The sequence below is a fragment of the Corvus cornix genome, chromosome 20 (genome assembly GCF_000738735.6).
Source record: "Corvus cornix cornix isolate S_Up_H32 chromosome 20, ASM73873v5, whole genome shotgun sequence".
Lineage (NCBI taxonomy): Eukaryota > Metazoa > Chordata > Aves > Passeriformes > Corvidae > Corvus > Corvus cornix.
In genome coordinates, this window is record NC_046349.1 from 2,921,218 (window position 1) to 2,944,054 (window position 22,837).

General features: G+C 55.3%; 1 protein-coding gene across 2 annotated transcripts in view; it reads right to left on the reverse strand.

Annotated features, from left to right (window-relative positions):
- The window catches only part of MYH7B (myosin heavy chain 7B), a 28,954-nt gene that overhangs the window by 1,669 nt on the left and 4,448 nt on the right, over window positions 1-22,837 (reverse strand). The window contains exons 7-37 of one of the 2 annotated variants that reach the window (XM_039563274.1): window positions 22,114-22,137; window positions 20,304-20,396; window positions 19,519-19,582; window positions 19,319-19,417; window positions 18,237-18,340; window positions 17,242-17,380; window positions 15,999-16,117; window positions 15,078-15,227; window positions 14,575-14,745; window positions 13,733-13,912; window positions 13,516-13,648; window positions 13,008-13,084; window positions 11,322-11,409; window positions 9,435-9,552; window positions 8,768-8,891; window positions 8,274-8,410; window positions 7,618-7,873; window positions 6,864-7,106; window positions 6,291-6,467; window positions 5,795-5,940; window positions 5,146-5,236; window positions 4,197-4,586; window positions 3,682-3,808; window positions 3,253-3,371; window positions 2,419-2,615; window positions 1,906-2,255; window positions 1,299-1,423; window positions 904-1,019; window positions 585-777; window positions 304-507; window positions 72-197 (exon numbers count right to left, since the gene is read on the reverse strand). In XM_039563274.1, coding sequence (XP_039419208.1) covers window positions 72-197; window positions 304-507; window positions 585-777; window positions 904-1,019; window positions 1,299-1,423; window positions 1,906-2,255; window positions 2,419-2,615; window positions 3,253-3,371; window positions 3,682-3,808; window positions 4,197-4,586; window positions 5,146-5,236; window positions 5,795-5,940; window positions 6,291-6,467; window positions 6,864-7,106; window positions 7,618-7,873; window positions 8,274-8,410; window positions 8,768-8,891; window positions 9,435-9,552; window positions 11,322-11,409; window positions 13,008-13,084; window positions 13,516-13,648; window positions 13,733-13,912; window positions 14,575-14,745; window positions 15,078-15,227; window positions 15,999-16,117; window positions 17,242-17,380; window positions 18,237-18,340; window positions 19,319-19,417; window positions 19,519-19,582; window positions 20,304-20,396; window positions 22,114-22,137 — 4,680 coding nt within the window. The remainder of the gene's footprint in view (window positions 1-71; window positions 198-303; window positions 508-584; window positions 778-903; window positions 1,020-1,298; window positions 1,424-1,905; window positions 2,256-2,418; window positions 2,616-3,252; window positions 3,372-3,681; window positions 3,809-4,196; window positions 4,587-5,145; window positions 5,237-5,794; window positions 5,941-6,290; window positions 6,468-6,863; window positions 7,107-7,617; window positions 7,874-8,273; window positions 8,411-8,767; window positions 8,892-9,434; window positions 9,553-11,321; window positions 11,410-13,007; window positions 13,085-13,515; window positions 13,649-13,732; window positions 13,913-14,574; window positions 14,746-15,077; window positions 15,228-15,998; window positions 16,118-17,241; window positions 17,381-18,236; window positions 18,341-19,318; window positions 19,418-19,518; window positions 19,583-20,303; window positions 20,397-22,113; window positions 22,138-22,837) is intronic. The other variant, XM_039563275.1, reaches the window with a different exon arrangement.

Here is a 22,837-nt window from a genome sequence, read left to right on the forward strand (position 1 = left end):
GACCAGGGGCTCAGTGGAGAAGTCGTGAGACTCTCCCCAGCCACGCAGCACAGTTCCCACCACTCTCTTACATCCGTGATGGCCTTCTTTGCCTTCTCCTCAGCATTGCGACACTCCTGCACTGCATCCTCCACCTCGTTGCTCAGCTGGGAGATGTCTGCCTCCAGCTTCTTCTTTTGGTTGATGAGACCCGTGTTCTGCACACAGAGCAGGTTCACTGTGACCGGGGCTGGCCATTCACCACTGCTACACAGACTCCTGACTCTCCCACCAGTGGAGACACGGGACTTGGCAGTGCCTCACCTGGGAATGGAGCAGGGTGACCCTCTCAGTGGTCTCCAGCAGCTCCTGCTCCGCCAGCTTCCTGCTCCTCTCCGACTGCTCCAGCGCTGCCCGCAGCTCCTCCACCTCTGCCAGCAGCAGGTTGTTGCGGCGCTCCAGGGCACCCGCCTGCTCCTTCAGGTCGTCGTTGTGGCGCTGGGTGTCATCCAGCTCGATCTGCAGGTCCTGTGGGGCAGCGTGGGGTCAGTGAGGACAGCACAGAGCCGGGCTGGCAGCAGGGACAGCACCGAGTCTGTCCCAACCTTGATCTGGGCCTGGAGCTGGCGGCCCAGCTTCTGGAACTCGGCAGCCTGGCGGTTGGCGTGGTTCAGCTGGATCTCCATCTCGTTCAGGTCCCCCTCCATCTTCTTCCTCAGCCGCACGGCCTCGTTCTTGGCCCGGGCCTCCGCGTCGAGCGAGGCCTGCATGGACTCCATGGCGCGCTGGTGGTTGCGCCTGCAGGAGAGGCCCCGCGTCAGCCACGGCCCCTGGGGACACCCAGCCTGGGGCAGCCCTGCCGGGGCCACAGTGCCAGCTCTGCCCCCGCAGTGACGTCCCAGCCTGTCCCCTCACCCCACACACCTCAGGTTCTCAAACTCCTCGTCCTTCTCTGCCAGCTTCCTGTCCATATCAGCCTTGATCTGGTTCAGCTCCAGCTGAATGCGCAGGGTCTTGCTCTCCTCGTGCTCCAGGGCTCCCTAGAGACAGCGCAGCCATGGGAAGGTGGTTCCTGGGAAGGGGGCTCTCCCCAGCCACCCACCCCAGCCTGGCCTTGTCCCCCCCAGCCCATTGCTATGGGGGCAGAGCAGGTGGTGCCACCCCAGTGCCTGCAGTGGTTGCAGGACCCCCATGAATGGGATTCCCAGGGGTCACAGCCCGGCTCAGGACTGTCATTGCCCAGCAGCATCCAGCCAGAGCTGCAGGGTGGGCCAGTGGCTCTTGGGGGCAGCAGGAACATAAGGAAAACAAGGACTCACCTCAGCCTCCTCCAGAGCTGCCTGGATATCGCTCTTCTCATTCTCCAGCATTTTCTTCACCTTCTCCAGCTCATGGATGGTTTTGCCACCCAGACTGATCTGGTCAGTCAGATCAGAAATTTCCTCTGCCATGGACAGAAGGAATTTGGTCAGGAAGGAATTTGTGGGGCCAGCCCAGTGCAAGTGATGTCCCCATCCCCCTGCCCAGGCTCAGCTGACACCCCACAGCCCCTTGGAGAGCAGCCAAGGCTGTGCCTGGGGACATTTCTGCAGTCTGGGAGAGAGCATAGAAGAGGCATCAAGGACCTGTTTGGTCCAAGAGCAACACCCCCAAGGCAGTGCCACACAGCAAATCGTGTGCCATTTGGGCACAGGAGCCATTTGGGGACAGGAGCCAAGTGGCTCTGCCTGTCCTCCCAGAGTGTCCCCAGCATGAGGGCAAGACACGCGCTGGCATCCCAGCAGGGCTGCTGCATCCCTCCAAGGGATGGGCTGAGCAGCAAGGCTCACTCCTGGCCAACACGGGACCCAATCCCACATGTCTGAGGACAGGGCAGGAGCACGAGTCTGGGCAGAGCCCAAGGGGAGCACTTGAGCCCAGTCCTACCCTGCAGGTTCTTGTTCTCCCTCTTGAGGGTCTCCAGGTTGTCCAGGGACTCCTCGTAGGCGTTCTTGAGCTTGAAGAGCTCCGTGCTCAGGCTGCGCGACTCCTTCTGCGACGCCTCCAGCTCCACCTGGGTCTCCTCGTACTTCTGCTTCCACTCGGCCAGGATCCTGTCGAAGTTGCGCTGTTTCTTGTCCAGGGCAGCGCAGGCCGAGTTGGCGCGTTCCAGGTCCACCGAGAGGTCCTCGATCTCCGTCTGCAACCGGTGCTTGGTCTTCTCCAGCGAGGCGCACTTGGCGTGGGCGGACTCCACGGCCTCCTCTGCCTCCTGCAGCCGGGTGGCCAACTTCTTCCTGCCGATGGCACGGGGGTGAGCGCTCGCTGCCCCAGCGCCATCCCGCCCCACAGCCTCAAATCCAGGCAGGAGCGTGCTGTGTCCCCCTGGGTCTGGGAGAGCCCCACTGTTGAACAGAAAGTTGCCACCCACAGGGAACTGACTCGTGCCGTGGGACTTACTTGGCTTCCTCCAGCTCCTCAGTCCTCTGGATGGCATCAGTCTCGTACTTGGTTCTCCACTGGGCCACCTCAGCATTGGCTTTGGACAAGTTCCTCTGGAGCTCGCTCTTGGCCTCCACCTCCTCCTCGTACTGCTCCCGCAGCAGGTCACAGTCGTGCCGGGAGGCTTGCAGGGCATGGGCCAGGGCGTTCTTGCTCTGAGGAAGGGAGAGCAGCAGCTGACCCCAGCTCCAGGACACAGGCCGTGGCCAGGACTGGGAGCAGCAGCAGGGAGCTTCTGTCCTTCCCAGGTGAAGAGCTGCCCTGTGTGCAGGGTACGGCCCACCTCCCCTGCCCGAGAGTCTGAGCCACTGCCACAGTGCCACCCAGAGACCAGCCATGTGGTGATCTGTTTACCCACCGCTTTTCTGATCCCATATTTCATCCTTCCCCCCCCACCCCGCTTTCCCTTGCCCTAGCCCTGGCCACCCCCTCGGGTACAGGGCCTATCGGTCCCTGTACCCCAACTCCTCCCAGGGACCGCCCCTGCAATCTGACAAAACCCCCCTGCGCCCGCACCATGAGCTCTCTCTGCCTCTGGGGGTCACCAGGACAAGATGAAACTATTAAAAGTCCTCTGAAACCCTCATGGGGAGACCCTTCTCGCCTCCTTCGCTGTCACTGTGTTGTAGAGCTGATGGCTGCTGGAGCAAAACCGCGGAGCCGTCCGAAAAGGACTACGGGAGGGCGAAAACAGTCACACTGCCCTAAGCAGCCCCACTGAGCTCTCAGGGAAAGCTGCAGCCAGCTAAACCAAACCTAGGACTACAACACAGCCATGACCTGAAACCTCACCTTGGTCTCTTCCTCCAGCTGCCTCTTGAGTTCCTCAATGTTCTGTGTGAACGAGACCTTGCCACGGCTCAGCTGGTTGATGAAGGACTCCTTCTCCTCCAGCAGCCGACTAAGCTCCCCTGGGTTCAAACAGAGCCAAACCAGCTCCTTTGGGGCTGTAGGGCTGCAATCTGCACTAGCCCACACTCCCCCAGAGCCTGTGGCCTCCAGCTGTCCCAGCTGTATCCCCACCAGGGCAAGCTGGGCCATGGGCAACCAGTTAAAGGCAAAGGATGCCAGCAAGGAATCCCTCCTGAGGCACAACTAGCTTCTCCCTCCATGGGAGAAAGAGGACAGACTGCCCGGCTGAACCCCACACCCCCAGCCAGACACCCCAGAGTCAGAGCATGCCCGAGGCAGCCGTGTGCCCCTGGCTCGTGCCCCACGCACCGTTCTCAGTCTGCAGCCGGCCCCGCTGGGCGTTCACGTCCGTCAGCTGTCGCTGCAGCTCGTCCACTTTGGCCTTGGCCTCGTTCAGCTGGTCCTCGTAGGTGCGGCACAGCTTCTCAGCATTGGCCTGCAGGCACCAACACAGCCCGGCTGAGCCAAGCTCTGGCCACAGAGCACCCTTCTCCCACCCTGGGACTCCCTGTCCCGCTCAGTGGATCCTACAGGCACACAAGGCAGAGAGCAGGAGCCTGCCAGAGCTCCCTGCTAAGCTAACAGGGGCTCTCTGCAGTCAGTCTCCCAGGAAATGTCTTCCCAGAGCCTCCAAACTTGACTAGGACAAGTAAAGCATCCTGTAGTGACATAGGGACAAGCTGTGGGTCAAACAGGGACTTGGCCATGGCAAAGAGCTATTTGAGACACCATCCCATGGACATGGCTGTGCTAGTCACGCTGCACCCAGTTCCACTGACATCCACAGGAGCGACCAAACAGCCCCATGGAGAACCAGCACCCACCTTGTTCTTGGTGATGTACTCGACGTTGGACGACAGGTCATCAATCTCCATCTTCATCTCACTCTTCTCCTTCTCCAGCTTCTGCTTGACGCGCTGCAGGCTGTCGATCTGCTCGCCCAGCTCGGCCACGCTGTCCGCGTGCTTCTTGCGCAGGGCGGCCGCCAGCGCCTCGTGATGCAGCGTGGCCTCCTCCAGGTCTCGCCGCAGCTTCAGGAATTCCGCCTCCCGCTTCTTGTTCAGCTCCAGCTGCATGGCTGTGGTGCCGCCGGCCTCCTCCAGCCGCTCGCTCAGCTCCTCCAGCTCCCGTGACACCTCCGCCCGCTGCTTCTCCACCTTGGCCCTGGCGGCTCGCTCGGCCTCCAGCTCCTCCTCCAGCTCCTCAACGCGTGCCTGGACACACAGAAAAGGGCAGATGCTCCAAACTCTGGGTGAAGCTCCAGCATCTCTGCTCTCTGCAGGCAGAGCAGTGTCTCTGCTGATGATGGGAAGCAAGAAGCCACCAGTCTCGGGCTGTTTCGGGGGGCAGGTGCTCCTTGGTAGCATGTTTGGAGCTCCTGGTCTTCTCTATCCCTGCCATGATCCAGCTGGCATGAGCTACTTTTCATGGGATCTTCCATGATTGTGGGGATCTGTCTCTGATAGGAAGAAGCCCAGTGTCCTAGATTTGGGTTTTCAGAGTTTGGGCACTGGATTAAAGTTTTTATTTTGGACAGAGAACTACGTCCTGGAAGCTGTTCCTCAGGCTGGTGATAGTGTTCACCTCAATAGTTCATTCTTTCTTTTTCAACCCACCATGTTTTGGCAGAGGGCTTGGCTCCTGCCAGCCATGCCAGCTTTTTCCAAAGAGATGCCCTTGTGCTCAGAGAGGGACTGGCCCATGCAGATTCCCCAGCACATCTATTGGAAATTTCAGGCTCCCAGGCTGTAAGAACAGTTCTTCCCACCATACCTGGACCTCCTTGATCTTCTTCTGCAGCTGGGCCTCCATCACTTGCCCATCTTCAATCCTTGAGTTCAGCTGACTTATCTCAAACTCTTTCCTGTACAGACAGAAGGCAGAGCCTCTGGTCAGACAAACACTGTTCTGACAGCTCCTTCTGGCTCCTCTCCTGAATTTCCCTGCACTGTTACACCCAGGCCAGAGGACAATCAAGCCCACACAGGAAAGGACTGTAGGGTAAGAAGACTCTCATGGAAAGCTCACAGGGAGGGCTGGAGCAGCCAAATAGGCAGATAACTGGCTCTGAGGGTTTCCCTCTGAGCTCCCAAGGTGTTCTCCAGCTCCCTAATGAGAATGAGACATGACTGAAGTCTGTACTTGCAGCTGAGGCCCCAGCAGTGTTGGATCCTGCCAGGCAAGCCCCTCCTCTCCAACCCCATGCCCAAAGGAAGGTCCATCGTGCCCTGGTCTGTGAGTCTGTCACAAGCTCCTCAGCCTCTCTGCAAAATGCCCAGGAAAACCCAGCCCTCATCGTGCCTGGACTGGTCACACAGCAGTGCCCAGAGCCACAGCCCAGCAGCCCCTGCAGAGGCCACACATCCACTAAATTTAGAGGTGCAGAGCAAGCCCAGAGCCCAGGCAGGTGTCACGCACTCACTTCTTGAGCTTCTCATCCAGCTGCTGTTTGTCATTCTCCAGATCCATTACAGACTCTTGTGACAGCTTCAGGTCTCCTTCAAGCTTCCTCTTTGCTCTCTCCAGGTCCATGCGGATCTTCTTTTCTTGTTCAAGAGAGCTTTCCAGCTGGACAGTGAAGGGAGGTGGGGTAGGGAGGGAAAGGACCCTCTGCAGCCCCACCCTTACCCATGTCCACTACCCATGTGGGAACTTCACCCAGCCCTGGGAGCCAGAGGTGTTTCCCAGCTGGTCTCCAGTCCCATTCCCTCAGCCCAGGACTGCTCTCCAGGAGGGGCTCTAGACCACCTCTTGTTTCAGGGGTAGTTTGTCAGTGGGATTATGCATCAACTGGCCACATTAAACAGGGATCTGGTAACAATCCCACACTCCAGATCCCACTCAGGGACAGCCTTTGGGCTCTCCTGGAGATATGACTCAAACCTCTCTTGCTTTATTCTCACTGGCCCGTGACTCACATCATCCACTTGCTGCTCCAGTTTGACCTTGGCTTTGGTCAGTGTGTTGACCTTGTCTTCCTCAGCCTGCAGGTCATCCAGGGCTTGCTGATGGGCCTCTTGCAGGGCTTTCTTCTCCTTCGTCAGCTTGGCAATGATCTCATCCAGAGCAGCCATCTCCTCAATCAGGTTTTTAACCTGGATCAGCGAGGACAAACATAGAGAGAATCTTCTCAGAGGGAGGAGGTGCAAAGCTACTCCAGCAGTCTGATGCTTGCAAGGCTGGAGTCCATCCACGGGCAGCAGCAGCTTGGCACCCCAACGGCAGCCAGCCCCTCTCCCCTTGGCCAGGCTGGTCCCACCAGGGGTTTTCCATGCTCCAAATCACTTGCCACAGCACAGAACCATTTGCCCATACCCCTCTGGGCAATGAGGCAGGACATGGAAGGTTCTGCCCTCTCTCACTCCCCTCTTCCCTCTGCCCTGCCCCAGCACCCCCACACCAGCAGCCTTATCCCAGATGTTTCTCTGGTGTCCCCACAAGCACTGAGGCCCCAGGGCAGTGAGGCTGGGTGCTGCAGGGAGGTCGGTTACCTTGTTCTCCGTGGCGTGTTTCTCCTTCTCCACCTTGGCCAGCGTGATCTCCAGGTCATCGATGTCCTTCTTCAGCTCTGCACACTCATCCTCCAGCTTGCGTTTCTTGGCAGTGAGCTCCGAGTTCATCTCCTCCTCATCCTCCACACGCTCCATCAGCTCCTTCACCTTGGCCTCCAGCTGGATCTTGGACTTGATGAGCAGGTCACAGCGTTCTTCTGCATCTGCCAGGTTGTCTTGCTCCTGGGAGAGGCACAGGAGAGCCAGGGCTCACCCTCTACCCCAAGACTCTGCTCACAGCCCTGGTCTTCTCCTTGTGGAAGGGACAGAGCAAACCCAAGGTGCTCAGGTGTACAAAAACTACAGCTCCAGTCACTGCCCGTAATCAAGGTGTGCAGGACAACCACTCACACCAACCAGGGCCAAAGAGCAACTCCGTCTTTCCAGAGGAAGGACACGCTGGCACAAAAAGCAGCACAAAATTTGGCAAGCAAACATTGCCATTCCCTCCCACCCCGTTGCGAGGAGAACACCCTTCCCAGAGCCAGGGGCTCACAAATCCCTGTGACAGCCCCAGGATGTGATGGTACTTCAGCTCTGCACAGCCTTAGGTTGTGTTTCAGACTGACTGTGGCAATGACGGAGCCTCAGAACTGCAAGAGGCTGAAGGAGGGCTCCAGGACATTCTGCTCCTTCTTCGACCCATGGGCCCTGCACTGTTTTTACACTTCCAGAGAGAGGGTGAAGCACTTACTGCCTGCAGCTGGAGAGCCAGGTCATTCTTCTCCTGGATCATGGAGACCTGCTTCTCTTCCAGCTCCTTCCTCTTTGCCTCAGACTTCTCCAGAGCCTCCTTCAGCTTCTGGAATTCCTCCTTCAGGTTGGACATTTCCTTCTCAGTCTGAGCAGACTTGAGTAAAGGCTTGATCTTGAAGAACAGCTTCATCCAGGACCAGTTCTTGACAGCATTGAAGGCCCGGATGTTCCACTGGATGGTGTAGAGGGCTTCCCTGAGGGAATACAAGCACAGCATCACCAAGGGTGTACATTCCCCATGTCCCATCTTGGCTTCTGCAGGCCTGGACACGGCTCCATTCTCCACCAGCCAGACAAATGGCACAATGGTGAATGAGTGGCACATTGTCTGCACACTGTACTGGCCCTGCTGGGATTGGTGGGGTGGCCTGGATTTCAGCTCTCCTCACTCTGCCTCCCTCTGAATCTTCCAGAGGAAACCAGAGGCTCCCCACACCTAGATCCTTCCTACCAGGGCCATCTCTTCCAGGTCTGCCTCCATCCCTCAGGACCAACCCCTGCCAGACACAGGCAAGTCCCACAGGTCAAACCCACTGACATGTGCACAAGAGACAAGGAGACACAAAGTTCTGCCTTTTGCCCCCACAACTCTACCTCCTGCTGATGATCTTCTGGTACTCCAAACGCATGAGGTACCCACGGATCCTGGCCTGGAGCATTGTCAGGACCTTGGCCAGACGCTCATCTCGCATCTCCTCCAGCAAGCCCAGCAAACCAGCCTTGAAAAACACCTGTGGGCAAGAGAGCAGAGTCACCAGCAGAAGGACAGAGGGCTCAGGGGTAATACAGCCCGCCAGGGAGAGCTGGAGGTGCACCCACGCACAGCACAGGCACCTGGCACCAGATCTCCTGCCCTGAGCACATCGTGCTGCCTGGCAGGGACAAGCTGCTGTGGTGGGTGGGACAAGGTCAGGCAGCAGTGACCTGCTCAGAGCTGTTCTTTCTCTTCCCAGCTTGAGTTCCTTCAAGGGCCACACACACCCTGCAGAGTGCAGGGCTACAGCAGGGCTGTGGCCAGGCAGACACAGGCATGGAGAGCAACAGGAGGGACAATTCATCCCTCCCAAGGGCCAGCTGCCCGCTCTAACCTTGGTGTGACCAAACTTGTACTGTGCATGGTCCAGGTCCAGGGAGCTCAGCAGCTTCTCTGTGGCCTTCCTGCTGTCCACAAACTTGTCTTCTGGAATGGCTGCTGGATTGAGGATACGGTAGCTGTGGGGAAAAAGCAGAGGGAGACCATGCAGGAGGATTGCAGCACCACCATCATCCCAGAACCCCAGTCATGCCAGTTCCCACTGGAGCCATGTGGCTGCACCACAGGCTGAAGCTGTGCGTGAACCAGTTGCTCCAGAGCACAGGATTGCAGGCACCAAGGAACCCTGCCAGAATTTAGTCCCTGAACATCAGGGGGGCTGTGCAAGGAGGCCACTGGCCTCACTAGACCTGGGCTAAACAGCATGGGTGGGACCAGCTGGAGAGCCCCAAGGATCCATCCCAAGGGCAGAGAGAAATCTGAGCCCGGATCTGAGGGCTTGAGCCTTGCCACCATCCCCCTGCACCAGCCCTGCATTCAGCACCTCAAACGTGAAGATCTCATCCCAAACTCTCCATGGCTGGCACCCCAGAGCCAGCAGCAAAGCTATCCCAAACTGGACAGGCACTTGGGGGTATGTGGGGGAACAGGCTGGAGCCAGGACAAGCCTGTCTGCCCTCAAAACATGTGTGGGTTGCTGAAAAGGAAAAAGGAGGCGTTACCGCTGCTTGAAGTCTGCGTAGAGGATCCTGTTGGGGAATCCCTTGCGGCAGATGCGGATCCCTTCCAGGACACCGTTACAGCGCAGCTGGTGCAGCACCAGGAAGGAATCCATGGCTCCTGTGGGGGAGGACAGACATGGAGCTGATGCTCAGCCCATCAAGGCAGAGGAAATGGAGCTGTAGCCTGGGCCTGAACCCTGGGAACATCCCGTGGTTTGAACACAGGTGTCAGCCTGTCCTGCAGGTCTGTGCTGAGCATCAGTGCTGCAGCCTGGGCCTTGGATGGTGGAACTCAGCCTGAAAGACTGTCATAGGTTAGCAAGCATAGTCCCGGAAGGGACGTCCTTGCTAAGGGGTGCTTACAGTTTCCTCTGGGAACTGATAGAACCTATCAGCTGGCCGGTTTGAATATGGACAACTCTCTAAGCCACTTAAAGTTGTGACCACCTCTGTGATCCACATTTAAGAATAGGCAAACTCCCCCTCCAAGCTCTCTCTCGTTTCCGGCGCTGGGACAGGTGGCTGCGGGCCCCGTGTGGGGGCCAGCGGGCCCGGCCAGGCCCTGCTTGGGCCAGGCCGGGCCGGGCCACGGCCATCCTGAAGCCATGGACCTGTTCCAGCCGTGGAACCCCCCCCCACTGCCTTGCCGTGGGCAGCCGGAGCGGCTCGGCTCTCCCCCCTCTCCACTGCGATAAGAAAAATTCAACATTCCAGCTGCAAAGCTGCAAGGCCGAGGTGAGATTAACCCTTTCTATTGCTGTGAAGAGCTGAAAACCTGAGGGAAGAGAGAGAGGAGATGCTTAAAGCTGAAAGTCTGTTGTGAAGCTATGATATATCAGAGTATCCTGTTGTAATTTCATGAAGATATGGGGGGTGGAGTGTTCAACTCGTGAGCAAAAGCACCTGCGCTGAGATAGGCAGATGCTGGCGCAGCTGTAATTTCATGAGAAGTTTGGACAGGGAGAGATGAACCAGATGAGGACTTTTGCTCCAAATGGGAAAGGAGAAAACCTCAGTCCCTAGAGATGAACCAGATGAGGACTTTTGCTCCAAATGGGAAAGGAGAAAACCTCAGTTCCTAGAGATGCTCCCAGAGATAGTCCTAAAGATGAAGATGATGAAGACCCTTTGCTCCCAGGGAAGGAGAAGGGCCTCTGTTTTTGTTTCTGAACGGCTCAACCTTAAAATTGTACCCCAAAAAACTTCAAGAGCGGACCCTCGAAAGCAGTTGCGGCAAAAGCTGCAAGTCGGGGGAAGGGACTCACACGCAGGCAGAGAGACTCCTCTTCCTAAATGGACTGCACAATATTTGGAAGTGGGAGGCTGTCTCGTTGTGATAATGTTTTCATAGCATGAGCAAGAAGAGGCTTCTCTTTCTAAATGGACTGACCAAGGTTATTATGGAAGTGGCAAACAGACCGAACATCTTAAGGGTCGTCTTTTTCCATTGTCAGTGGGAGAAGGGAGGAAGGTGGGGGGAGGAGGAGAGTTCTGAAGGTGGCATAATTTTTTTTTTTCTTCTTTTAGGTCTGTTAATAAACTTCTTTATATTCTTTCAAGTTTGGTGCCTGTTTTGCATTTCTCCTAATTCTTATCTCACAGCAGATAAACAGTAATGAGTATTTTGGACCAAACCACTACAAAGACTCATCCACAGCTGCTGTTATACAAGTGCCAAGTGCACAGCCAAAATGGGAGCGTGGCAAAGCTCATTATCCCCAGTAGAGATTGGCCTGGCTTGCAGGAGTTTCAACACTGAGATGGGGTCAGGGCTCGGTGGCAGCATGAAGAGGGTTGGGGAGAGGGTGGGTGCAAGAATGCCTGCCAGCTCCCATATGTGGCTGTCCCCAAGGGCACTGCCAGGCTGCTGCCTCAGCTCTCCCATACCTGGGGTCTTTGTCTCGTTGGGGATGATGCAGCGGACGAAGTGGGGCTGGGTGGAGCGCAGGTTGGTCATCAGCTTGTTGAGGTTCTCCTGCAGGGCAGACACAGAGGGTGAGGGGCTGAGAGGACAGCTCTGCTTCCCTACAACACTTCTCTTTCTCTCCAGCCCCTTCCCCCACACAGGCAGGGAGGGAGCAGACCCTGAGAGCCCCTTATGGCATGAGAAAGGGGAAATTTCCTCTTGCTGTCCTGCCAGTGGACATCTCCAGCCCCAGGGCAGGATCAGTGCCAGGGTGGGAGCCATGGCAGAGGGCACAGGGCTGGCAGACAGGCCAAATGGCACCGGCAGGTTTTGCTGTGCCAGAGGGGTTTGCTGTGCCTGATGCTTCCCAAGTACTTGTAGGGAAAGTTTTGCTGCAGAGGAGAGCCAGGGACACAGGACTGAGCATATTCCTGGTACAGAGCTCTGTGCTCAGCGCCCTGCAATTCCAGTGCTGGTGTCCACACTGCCTGCAGGCAGAGGATGCTAGGACATGCAGCATTTCCCTGCACCTCCACAGCGCTTCACCCCCTTTGGCCGTGCCAGAGGGCCCTGCTGATCCAGACTGCACCTCCTTGTCTCTCCAAGGCTCAGCCCTGCCTTTGCTCGTGGGAAAGGCATCTGCATCCTTGATCTTTCCAGCTCCCTTTCCCTGCTTTTACAGGCTCAGCCTATCCAGGACCAGTTCAGGGAAGGGAACACCTTCCCACAGCTCCACATCACCATGGGGCAACTCCTCACCGCAGGCACCTTTCCCCAAGGCCTGAGACTTGTCCAGAAGGAGGAAAGTCACACTTCTCCCTGAGCAGGAGCTCTGCCACAGAGCTGCCCTCTTCAAGCACCCCAGCACAGAATCACAGAATGTTCTGAGTTGGAAGGGATCCACAAGGATCATCCAGGTCCAGCTCCTGGCCCTGCACAGACACCCCAACAGTGCCTGGGAGCATTGTCCAAACACTCCCGGAGCTCTGGCAGCCTCAGGGCCATGTCCACTGCCCTGTCACCAAGAGGCTGTGATGGCAGGACACATCCCTCTGTGCTGCTTTCCAGTTGGTTGAGCTCTGGGTTGGACAAGTAACTCCTGTGCTGAGCATGGGATGGAGCTGTGTGACATCCTGAGCTGTAAAATGGGTCATGTCACCCCCCAGGACAGGGAGCTGCCTGCTCAGAGACCTGCAAGATCCTCCTCCATTTTCTTCTGCCCAAAGCTTGTCCTTCCCGCTGACAGGAATGAGGAGAGAAGTAGCACAGACTTAAAGTGATGTTCATGTAATTAATTATCTAAACATCACTACAAGTCTTAACTGCCGCTCTCTCAAAGGCGGAGGAGCTGCTGCAAGCGTCACGTGGGCAGGAGCAGCACGAGCCCAGCTCCAAGGGACCCTGGAGCCTCATGTCCTGCCCTAGGAGCATGGGGACAGGGGTAGACTCTGCCAGGCACAGGCCCCTTGCCCAGGAATGAGAGGGAGCTGGGGGCTTTGGCTTAGTGGTGGTCCTTCAGGAGCTCTGGTGCTCCTTCAGGAGCTCTGCTGGTCCCTCAGGCCCCAGGAGGTGCAAGAAGCCAAGAAGCTTGGCAGGGAAGTGGGACTGCCAGTGGGACCCTCAGAGCATGCTTCCCTCATAGCCCTGCATGAGGGGCTGGCTCTTACCTTGTGCAGCTGTGACACTGTTTGGAAAGAAGCTGCCTTTTTACGTTTCTCCTTGGTCCCTGGCTTGTGAGGCTCCTCTGTGGGGTTGAAATGTCGATTATTTACATCAGCAAAACATCTGCCTGGCTTGAGGGACTCAGAGGCACCCCCAAACACCTCTAAAATTCTCACAGCCCTTGCTGTTTCTAAAGCATAGGTGGTTGTGCCCTGCTGCAGAACAAAGGCACTGACCACCAAAAACACCTCCCACAGTACCCAGCTCTGGGTGTTGCTTCTCAGCTCCTGGTAGCAAGACACCCCTTCACCCACAAAGTCACAGGGCCACCACAACAGCCCTACAAGCCCTCAGACCAGCACCCACCTACTCAGGCCAGGCAGGATTTTAGGGATCAATGTGGATTTTCCCTTTGCCTGGGCTGCCAGGGACAGGGATGCTGCACCAACAGCTGGGCATGGAGGAGAGGAGGGGAGAGACTGAGGCTAAAAACGGGGTGAGGGTGTTCCTCACCTGAAGCAGAGCCCACATAGTTCTCATACAGAGAGGCCAGGAGCTTGTTCTGGGATTTCTGGAAGACGGACACCACTGTCTCGTTCAGGGGGTCCTTGTTCTTGTCCAGCCACCCCACGATGTTGTACGGCACCTGTCCCCAGAGAGGAAAGGTCAGGACAGCCCTGTCCCCGCCAGGGGAAGGTGTGGATGCTGGGAAGAGCTGCCAGGGACGTACCACACCAGCGTAGTGCACCACCTCAAAGTGGGCCTCGTATTTCCGCTTCTTATCCGGCCGCGGCTTCTGGAAGTTGGGCGACTTCCCGATGTGGTTGTCGTAGAGCTTGGACTTGAAGGTCATGTCAGTGGCTTTGGGGAACATGCACTCCTCTTCCAGGATGGACAGGATTCCCAGGGGCTGCAGGGAGAGGGGGGGATAAAGAGGACTGTGCTCAGCATTGCCACGTCCCATCCCAAAATGGGATTCTCTGTGCCAATGAGCACAGGCTTGACCTGGGAGATCCCATCCTAATCCAGGTGCAAGACATTGGCCATAGGGCCAAGCTGTCACTGGCATATTCCAGGCTGTATCTGACCTCCCAGGCCCATGTGGGACTGGCCAGCCCTGCAAGCCATGGGAGCTAGGAGCCTGCCCTGGTCCAACAGATTGTTGAGAAGGAGGGATCCTCTCCAGGATTGCTCCATTTCAAAAAAAAAGAAAGTTTCCTTCATGCAATGGTGGAAATATTTTCAAGTAAGAGGCACTGAGGGGCAAGTGGGTAGGAGAAAAGGGGAAGAGATGATTGCTCTCTGGAGGAAAAGGCTGCACCAGGTTTTGTGGCTCACCAGTGGGTAGGAACAGAATTTCCATGTTTTCATAAAGTCAAAATTTGTGTCAAAAAGGTCTCAGTGGGCTGGAAGCTCTGAACTGTAAGTGTGGGGAAAATAAAGCTGGGCACTTGCCACTGACTGGGGAGGGAATCATTTAATTTTGGTAGCAGAGCACCTCTTACTGCTGCAGCCTCTGCAAACAAACCATCCCCCAGCAGTACCAGCCCTGTGCCCTGCCTCACACTTTACCTTCTCAATCAGGTCGATGCAGGCCTGCAGGTCCAGGCCAAAGTCAATGAAGACCCATTCGATGCCTTCCTTCTTGTACTCCTCCTGCTCCAGGACAAACATGTGGTGGTTGAAGAACTGTTGCAGTTTCTCATTGGTGAAGTTGATGCACAGCTGCTCGAAGCTGTTGAACTGCAAGAACAAAGCAGACCTGGGTCAGAAGGAGGAGCTCCAGAAGCGAAGGGATTCACTCCTGTGCTTTGTCTGGGTGTGAGGGGTGATCCCTGCCATGCTCAGCTGTGTTGCTACCAGAGCAGGTAGCCAGCACTCACTGGAGAGGTGCCCACAGCAGTGTTAAATCATTCCCTGAGAGCTGCCCATTTGCTCCAGAAACATCAGACAAGAGCTCATTTCCTCATCAAGGCCAGCAGTTTCTTAGAGGAGATAGAGCTCCCAAACACCAGGGGACTGAGTTGTCCCTACAACACTCCCCTGAACCCACTGCAGGGGCCTGCAGAACTCACCTCAAAGATCTCGAAGCCTGCAATGTCCAGTACCCCGATGAAGAACTGCCTGGCCAGCTTGGTGTCCAGGGTCTTGTTGATGCGGGTCACCAACCACTTGAACATGCGATCGTAGGTGGCTTTAGCCAGGGCCCCCACAGCGTAGACCACCTGCCAAGGCAAACCCCAGAGCACACAGTGAGCTTCTCCTGGCTCCTGCAGGAGCCAGAGGCTGAGAGAGAGCTCCTCCTGGCACACAGACTGATCCAAGAAGTTCATGGTTACAGTACAAGCTCCAAAATTAGTTTTACATTCCTCACAAGTGTGTTCCTGCCTACCTAGCCTATCTTGCCTCCAAGGTCTTAGGACATAAATTCAGTTTAAAGGGGTATTTTCAGAAGCCTTGTGCCTGGCAGGAGCCTACAGCCCACTTTGGATAAGACACCAGCTCCTGAGGTCCTCTTGAACTGTACTTGAGGGCTGGCTTGCAGGACCCAGGCCAGGTCTGGGTTCCTAACTGGGGTGTGGCTGGAATCTGACAGGATACATTTTTGGTGCATTTGAGTCTCCCAGTTCAGATGAGTGTTCAGATGAGTTTTTTACTTTTAAGGGCTGAACTCTTCGCAGGAGTGTGACTGTCTCTGAAGCAGATCCATAGAGCCTGGAGCTCCTCTGGCTGGGATCCAGCACACATTTCAAAGGCACTGCACTGAATCTCCAGCCTTGGTTAATGTGCAAAGCTATCAGCCAGCTCTGCTACCCACTTTCCCTGCTGCTGAAAGCCAAGAACTGCAGATACACCTTCTCCTGCTCCTCTGGAGTCTCTTCCTACACCCAAGAGAGTGAACTGAGGCACCAGTGGTGCTGTGCAGAGCACAGTGGGTGGTGGGCCTGAGCACCCCCGAGCAGGGGACACGTGTCCTGTTGTCCTGTCACACTCACCTGCTCCACGTTCTGACCTTTGGTCACGTACTCGTTGCCCACTTTGACACGAGGATGGAGCAGCCCCTTGATGAGGTCAGCTGAGCTGATCCCCATGAGATAGGCAGCTTTGTCAGCACCTGGAAAGCAGCACAAAGGAATGAGGAGCACAAAGGCAGGAGGGAGGTCTGGGAAGGGAAAAAGGAACCAAAATAAAAAGTGACCAGCTCTTATGATGATCAGTGCTAACCACACTGGTTTTTCCACCTGCTCCAGAGTCTCCTCCAGTGTCTAATGTGATTTTCCATCTTTGATAGTCTATGATGCTTTAAAGTCTGAACCTCCTGCCTGAGAAGTTACTGCTTGGATACCTGCTGCACCTTATCAAGTGCTTATCAGGTTTTAGTCTTCTTGGTCTGGGAATCTTGATGCATTTTCCAGTGGAAGTTTGAATTTCCATGCAGTGAATTTTAAGTGACCAGAAGAGAGGTGATTGTCTTTCATAAACTCTTAATAGCAGACTGTAGCTAGAAAAACACCTCTGTAGGGAAATCACTGCCAGATCAAAACCTTCATTAACTGCCAGGTAGCAGCTAATGCCTGTGCTGCCATTCCTGAGGCAAAGAGAACTTTTCCTTCATGAATGTTAACATGACACAGACTGATCCAGGTAGTCATTTCTGCTGGATCCCTGCTCAAGCCTTCCAAGTAAGGGCTAGAGCTCCCCTCTCTCACCCTTGCACATGCTGGAAAGTCACCCTGTCCCTTCAGGTTTGCTCTGCAGCCTGACTGATCTTAGATCTGTGCTTTTCATTGGATTTTCCTGAGCAACAAACCTAGAAAAGTAGTGACTGTGTCCTACTCTAGCTGCTCTTCAGGAGGCTGTGAGCTGAGCAGGTCGTGCTCACGGCCTGGCTCACCCTCTGTGGATGCCCTGCCTGGAATGGTGTCCAGTGAAGTGCAGGAGATGAGGAGCAGGAGGAGACTGCACAAGATGAAGCCCAGCCAGGGTGTGACACCCTGTGATGCTGCTGACATAAGTCTGATGCAGACGAGCCCATCTTGCAGAGAGACTGTCCTAAATATTCCTGCCCAAGGACAAGCCCTTTGTGCACCCCCAGCAGGGCCTAAGACCGTGTGGGTGTTTGGGATCAGGGTCACTGACCTCCACAGGCCAGGCATGGGGAGCTACCCCAGCTTGGCCTTGCAGGAACGTGGGCACCCAGCCAGGCTGGGCAGGTCTGGAGCACAGAGCCCAACTCACTTTCAGTGCCATCAGCCTCTGCCTGCTCCTCCCGCTGCTTTTGCTTGAACTTCATGTTCCCAAAGTGCATGATGGCCCCCACTATTTTATAGCAGCCATATTTCTCGTCATTGCTGAAGCCCAGGATGTCCATGGCGTGCTGAGGAGACACAAAGCAGTAGAGATAGAACAAATTCACCACGCTGAGGTGAGGGCTGGTTCCTTCTCCCACCATCTCCTAAGGTGCTCTCCCTGGCCTGGGGCTGGGCAGGGTGCTCTGTCTGGTGAGCACCTAACCAAGGAAACCTGTCTGTGGGGTTTGAATGTGGCTCCAGCTCCCACAAGACCTATTTGAAAGCAAAAGGAATAGCCTAGCATGCACAAGCAGGAGGTTTCCCAAGCTGAGGGCTCAGGAGGAGACCTGACCAATCTCTACAGCTCCCTGACAGGAGGGTACAGCCACGTGGGGTCGGGCTCTGCTCCCAGGGAACAGGGACAGGATGGGAGGAAACAACCTCAAGCTGTGCCAGGGGAGGCTCAGGTTGGACATCAGGAAGGATTTCTTCCCAGAAAGGGTGGTCAGGCATTGGAAGAGGCTGCCCAGGGAGGTTTGGAGTCCCCATCCCTGGAGGTGTCCAAGGAAGGACTGGAGTGGCACTCAGTGCTCTGGGTGGGGACACAGTGGGGATCAGGCACAGGTTGGGCTTGGTGATCTTAGGGGTCTTTTCCAGATTTAATGACTCTGTGATCTTCTTTCTCATGGGCACTATGGGAAGTGCTCACGTGCCACAGGCCCTTCCTGATGCAGGGAATTACCCTCCCTTCCCTGCCTGGATGAGGCTGTTGGTGGAGACCAGAGTCACTCTGCCCCTTCTTGTAGGCTCACTACAACCGCCAACAAACCAGAGGGAATTCCCAGCTGATTTAAAGAGGGACACACCAAAAGCCAGGACACATCCCCAGAGCTGCCCAGAAGGAGGCTGTGCCCTCCCCAGGCCCCCGGGCTGTGCACGTACATCCGTGGCCATGAGCTCCTCGCCATCATCCAGGTTGTCCACTGTTGTCACCCCCTGGGAGCAGAAGTGGTAGTCGTAGGGGTTGAGGGACAGCAGCAGCATATCTGTTGGGGGGTGACATGCAGAGGGTTAGGCCAGCCTGGCAGGGACATCCCTGCACACAGATGGCAGCAGGAAGGCTTCCCCAGCCTCAACGAAAGGGCACCAGCTGGGGGAGGAATGGCCTCTTCCAGCACAGGCAGGTCCCACATGGGTCCACCTCTTCTGTGCTTGCCTCCTGCTTGCTATCTTGGGAAATGGCCTGGCTGCAGACTGATTTAGAAGTGGCCACCATGCCCTTGTGACTCCAGATAAGATTACTGCTCTCTCAGACCTGCCTAATAAGGTGCTGTTCAGCACCAAGCTCAGGAGCCCACAGCCAAGAGCTGACCACCCCAGGGGGCTGTGCCAGCCATCCTTCTGCGTGGGGAAAGGCTTCCTGAGTGTGATGTGGCACCGGGAGGCTGCTCAGAGCACAGAGCTGCCCCAGCACAAACTCGAATCAGGTGGGGGGGATGTCCTGGGGATCTACTCCAAGGCCCTGAGAGAGCTGTGCAGCTGTTCCCAAGCTCACCTGAAACACGTCATCTCACTAGGGAGGCTGAACGAGTTTGGAGGAGGCTGCAAAACACTTCCCTCTATCCCAAAATGAGTGAATCTCCAGCCTGCACACGCTGAGGTCAGTGCTGTACCCACCACCCCATGAGGACTGTGCAAGGCAGCTTTGCAAAGCTCACTCCCACCTTGCAAAAAGATCCTGAGTGACCTCTGCTCCTACACAGTGGCAGAAAGGGCTTTAGTCTGACTTCTCAGCCTGTGAGGATAACGGAGGCTGGGCTAGATGGCCTCTTGAAATCCCTTCCAGCCTGAATTATGCCCCAATCCTATGATCCTGTGTAGCTAGCAAAGCATTGAAGGGCAGAACCTGCATGGTGAGCTGGCTTTGCTAATTCCTGTGGATGCCAAAGCTGACAGCAGAGCTCTCTGGGGTTGTTCTCAGGCCATCCTGCTCTAAGGGCTGTCTGCATCTTTGGCTGCCTTACCTTGCAGCTCTGGTTTCTTCCCAGAGAGGATTTGGTAGTAGATGTGGTAGCTTCGCTCTTTGGGTTGCTGGAAAATCACTCTGGATTTTTCCAGAAGATCTAGAATGAAATAGGGCAGAGGGGGTCAGAGGAGGGCTTGTTCCTTCCCAGAGCTGAGCCCAAATAGTGGGATGAATTCCCTCCCCAGTGCAGCTACTCACAGATGTCAATGTCTGCAGAGGCCAGTTTCCCTGAGGGACCAAAGTGGATCCGGATGAACTTGCCCTGAAAACACACACGGGAGGTAAGTGTGGGCTTGGCTACATAGGTACAATTCTGAACAGGCCCTAGAAACTGAATTAATTTCCTGCTTCTTGCGCTTCTGCTGATGCCAGGCAAGTTACTGGGCTCTGTAAAGGGGTGAAGTTCTCTGGTTTGTAACCTGCAGAAGCTCAAACAGCATTGCCCAGGGGTTTAAATACCAGGCAGGCAGAAATTTCACTGACAGCAGATAAATGCCTGTCCTCAGGCCTATTCTTACCACGAAGCACTTCTGCAGGGCGCTGTGACACTGAGCCTGCCCACAGCCCCTGCTCTGTGCTGGGCTCAGGGTCTCCCCTAGCAGTGCCTCCCTCCCCTCCAAGGCACAGGAGCTCTGCAGCCACAGCAGAGCCAGGCTGGGCTTAGCAAAAACAATGCTGCATCTTGGAAGGGACACACTCATCTGTTCCAGAGCACTCTGGGCTGTGCTCACTGTCCCTCTCAGCTCGGGTCCTGCCAGGGATGTCTCTCCAGCCACAGGCTGTGACACCAGGGCCATTCGTGCTGGCCACCATTTACTGCACTGATGTAACTAGAAAAAACTTGGCCCTGGCAGTGCATTCCCACTAGGAAGCAGATCCCTGCTACGTGCCCGTGGCTCACACTGCACGAACCCACAGTGCCACTCGCCGTGCCTCCAGCCCACACAAACACCCACAGCTCCCCGTCCTGCTGAGGCACTCACAAAACGCGAGGAGTTGTCGTTTCTTATGGTTTTGGCATTGCCAAAAGCTTCCATGGCTGGGTTAGCCTCGATGATTTGATCCTCGAGGGTGCCCTGGAAAACAAAACCAAAGGATGTGTGAGGTCCCACACAGCCAGAGGGGATCAGTCACCAAGAACTCGGGCAGTGCCAGGGGCTCCTTGCTGCACTCCTTAGCTGTCCTTGAGGCACCTCCTGGCCTGCCCAGGCAATGCAGCTCAGTTCAGGGATCAGCAGAGCTGGGGTTTGCAGCAGTGCTCTCTGTGGGCTTCTCCTTGCCTAAACTGGTCCCTCTGGAGACCCAGGCTGCTGTCCCCTCTGCACACAGAAGTCCTCTCTTAGGAGCTACATTATGCAAACCAAGAGCAAGCTCGTGTTGTCACCACAACAGTCTGAATCATTTCAGGCTCTCTGACATCAGGCATTTCCTCTTCCAGCAAACCAAATGTCTAGGACAGCTCACACCAACAGCATATTGTGAAACAAGAGGTCCCTACACCAACAACATGCATGGCAGGGTCCCAGTGTGATGGGAATACACCACAGGTCCCAGCTGGCATGATCTGCTGGGAATACTGGAGCTCTCCTGAGCAAGCCCTAAGATTAATCCTCTCCTAACCTTGTTTTTCCATGTGTTTCTCTGCTCAAAGATAAAGAGACAGCCTCTGTCTAATGCAGGTAAAGCAGGACAGGGATTTGAGGAGAGCAGCAAGAGACTGGTGCCAAACCACATGAAGGACGGTGGGGTTTGACATCAGCAATAGAGTTTGGTGGCACAGGCACCTGCAGGATTTTTCACGGGAGTTTTTGCCTGTGCTCTGACACATGACAATCCACAGGGCTTTCCTTAGGTGGGGAACACCAACTCTGGGCTCTGCCCACCCCGAGCCACCCTCTCTTTCCAATGCTGGAACCACAACTGCTCCCCAGCTCTGCAGCTCCAGGTGTGTGAAGGGCAAGAGAGACAGGGAGCAGCTGTGAATCACACAGTTACCAACACACTATCACCTGAGTATCCCTCGATCTCTTATCTTTAAACTCAGCCTGACCTAAAATTACCTGGCCTGTGAGATCCAGTGAGGGCAGCCCCAAGACCCACGGATTCAGCCCCTGAGCTGTCTCACTCTGAGTTTGTCCAGGTGGTCACTCATGTGATGATAAACATCCCCCAGCCAAGGGTGTGCACCAGCTAAAGGCTCAGAGAAATCAAGGGCCAAGGATGTGTTGGGAGCCCCAGGGGCTGAACCTTTGCTGGATTTCCTTGGAGCAAACACCTCAGAAATGTCCCCCAGACAAGGACATCAGCTGCCTGCAGTGGTGGGCAGAGCCAGTCTGGGGCTTTGCAGAGGGTGGCAAGTCCAGGCACCAGCAGGGCACTGATCTGCAGCCAGAGCACAGGGCTGCCTGTGGCAAAAAGGGTCTTCTCCTGCCCCTCAGCACCACCACCCTCAGCTGGGCTTTGAGGCTGAGGAGGATCTTCAGAGAGTGGAGGCTTCACCTCACCTTTGGAGGAGCCCACACCACCCCCAGGCAAACACTGGATAGGAATGAATGTTTGTGGAGTAATTATCCCTTGACGGAGAAGTTGGAGTCAGAAAGGCAGAAAGACACCAAGAGATGAAACAGCAAAGCTTCCAACTATGGGAAGAGGGGAGATACAAAGCCAAGTGGAGAACTAAACACTGCCAAGGTGCTGCTCCCAGACCTAAGGTAGAAGCCCCACACATCACCCCGTCATAGATCTGTGGTGCAGCAGAACTCTGTCCTCAGCATTAGAGTCCACAACACTTACCCCAGTTTTAGTGGCAAGAGCTGCCTAGAGAAAGGAGAGAAAATTGTCTTTAGAAATCCAGAAAAGTCAGGCAAGAACCACAAGAAGCATGGTCAGAAAAGCAGGGCATGACCATTTAGTGCCAAAAAAAGTCCAAGAAAAAAAAAACCTGGGAGGATTAAACTTTATAGGAGAGGCCAAAAAGTTGTTAAATAGATTAGCTCAAAAAAATAAAGAAATGCATCAAAAAGCAAGAACAGTTAAATTCAAACTCAAAGAAGGGGAAAGAAAATAATGCTGAAGTGTTGCTTGTCAGATACCTAAAGCAGCCAGTTTGCTTCCACGAGGGGAAAGCAGGCTGGAGCCTCAAGGTATCCAGAAGAAATAAGCAATTGCAAGGGCAGCTCAAAAATAACCAGCACCAAAGAAAAGCAAGAATCAAAACAAGAGCAAGAAAAGCACAAGGTAGAAAAGGGTCAAAATTAACAAATGGAGGGGAAAAAAGGAGAAAATGCTGAAAAGCAAGGCTTAAAAGAGGCAAGGTGGGAAATGGAAGGTTTACTTCATCCCTTTAATGCTGCTTAAGAACATCACTGGGGTGTTGAAGGAGGAAGAGAAGAGAAGGAGAACAACTAAAGAACACCTCTTCCAGGCTGCACGGATTGAGCAGCCACATAAAAAAAGAAAATCCATTTCCCCTTGAGCAGAATAATTTCAAGCCTTGCTTGTTCAAAAGTCAGGGAAA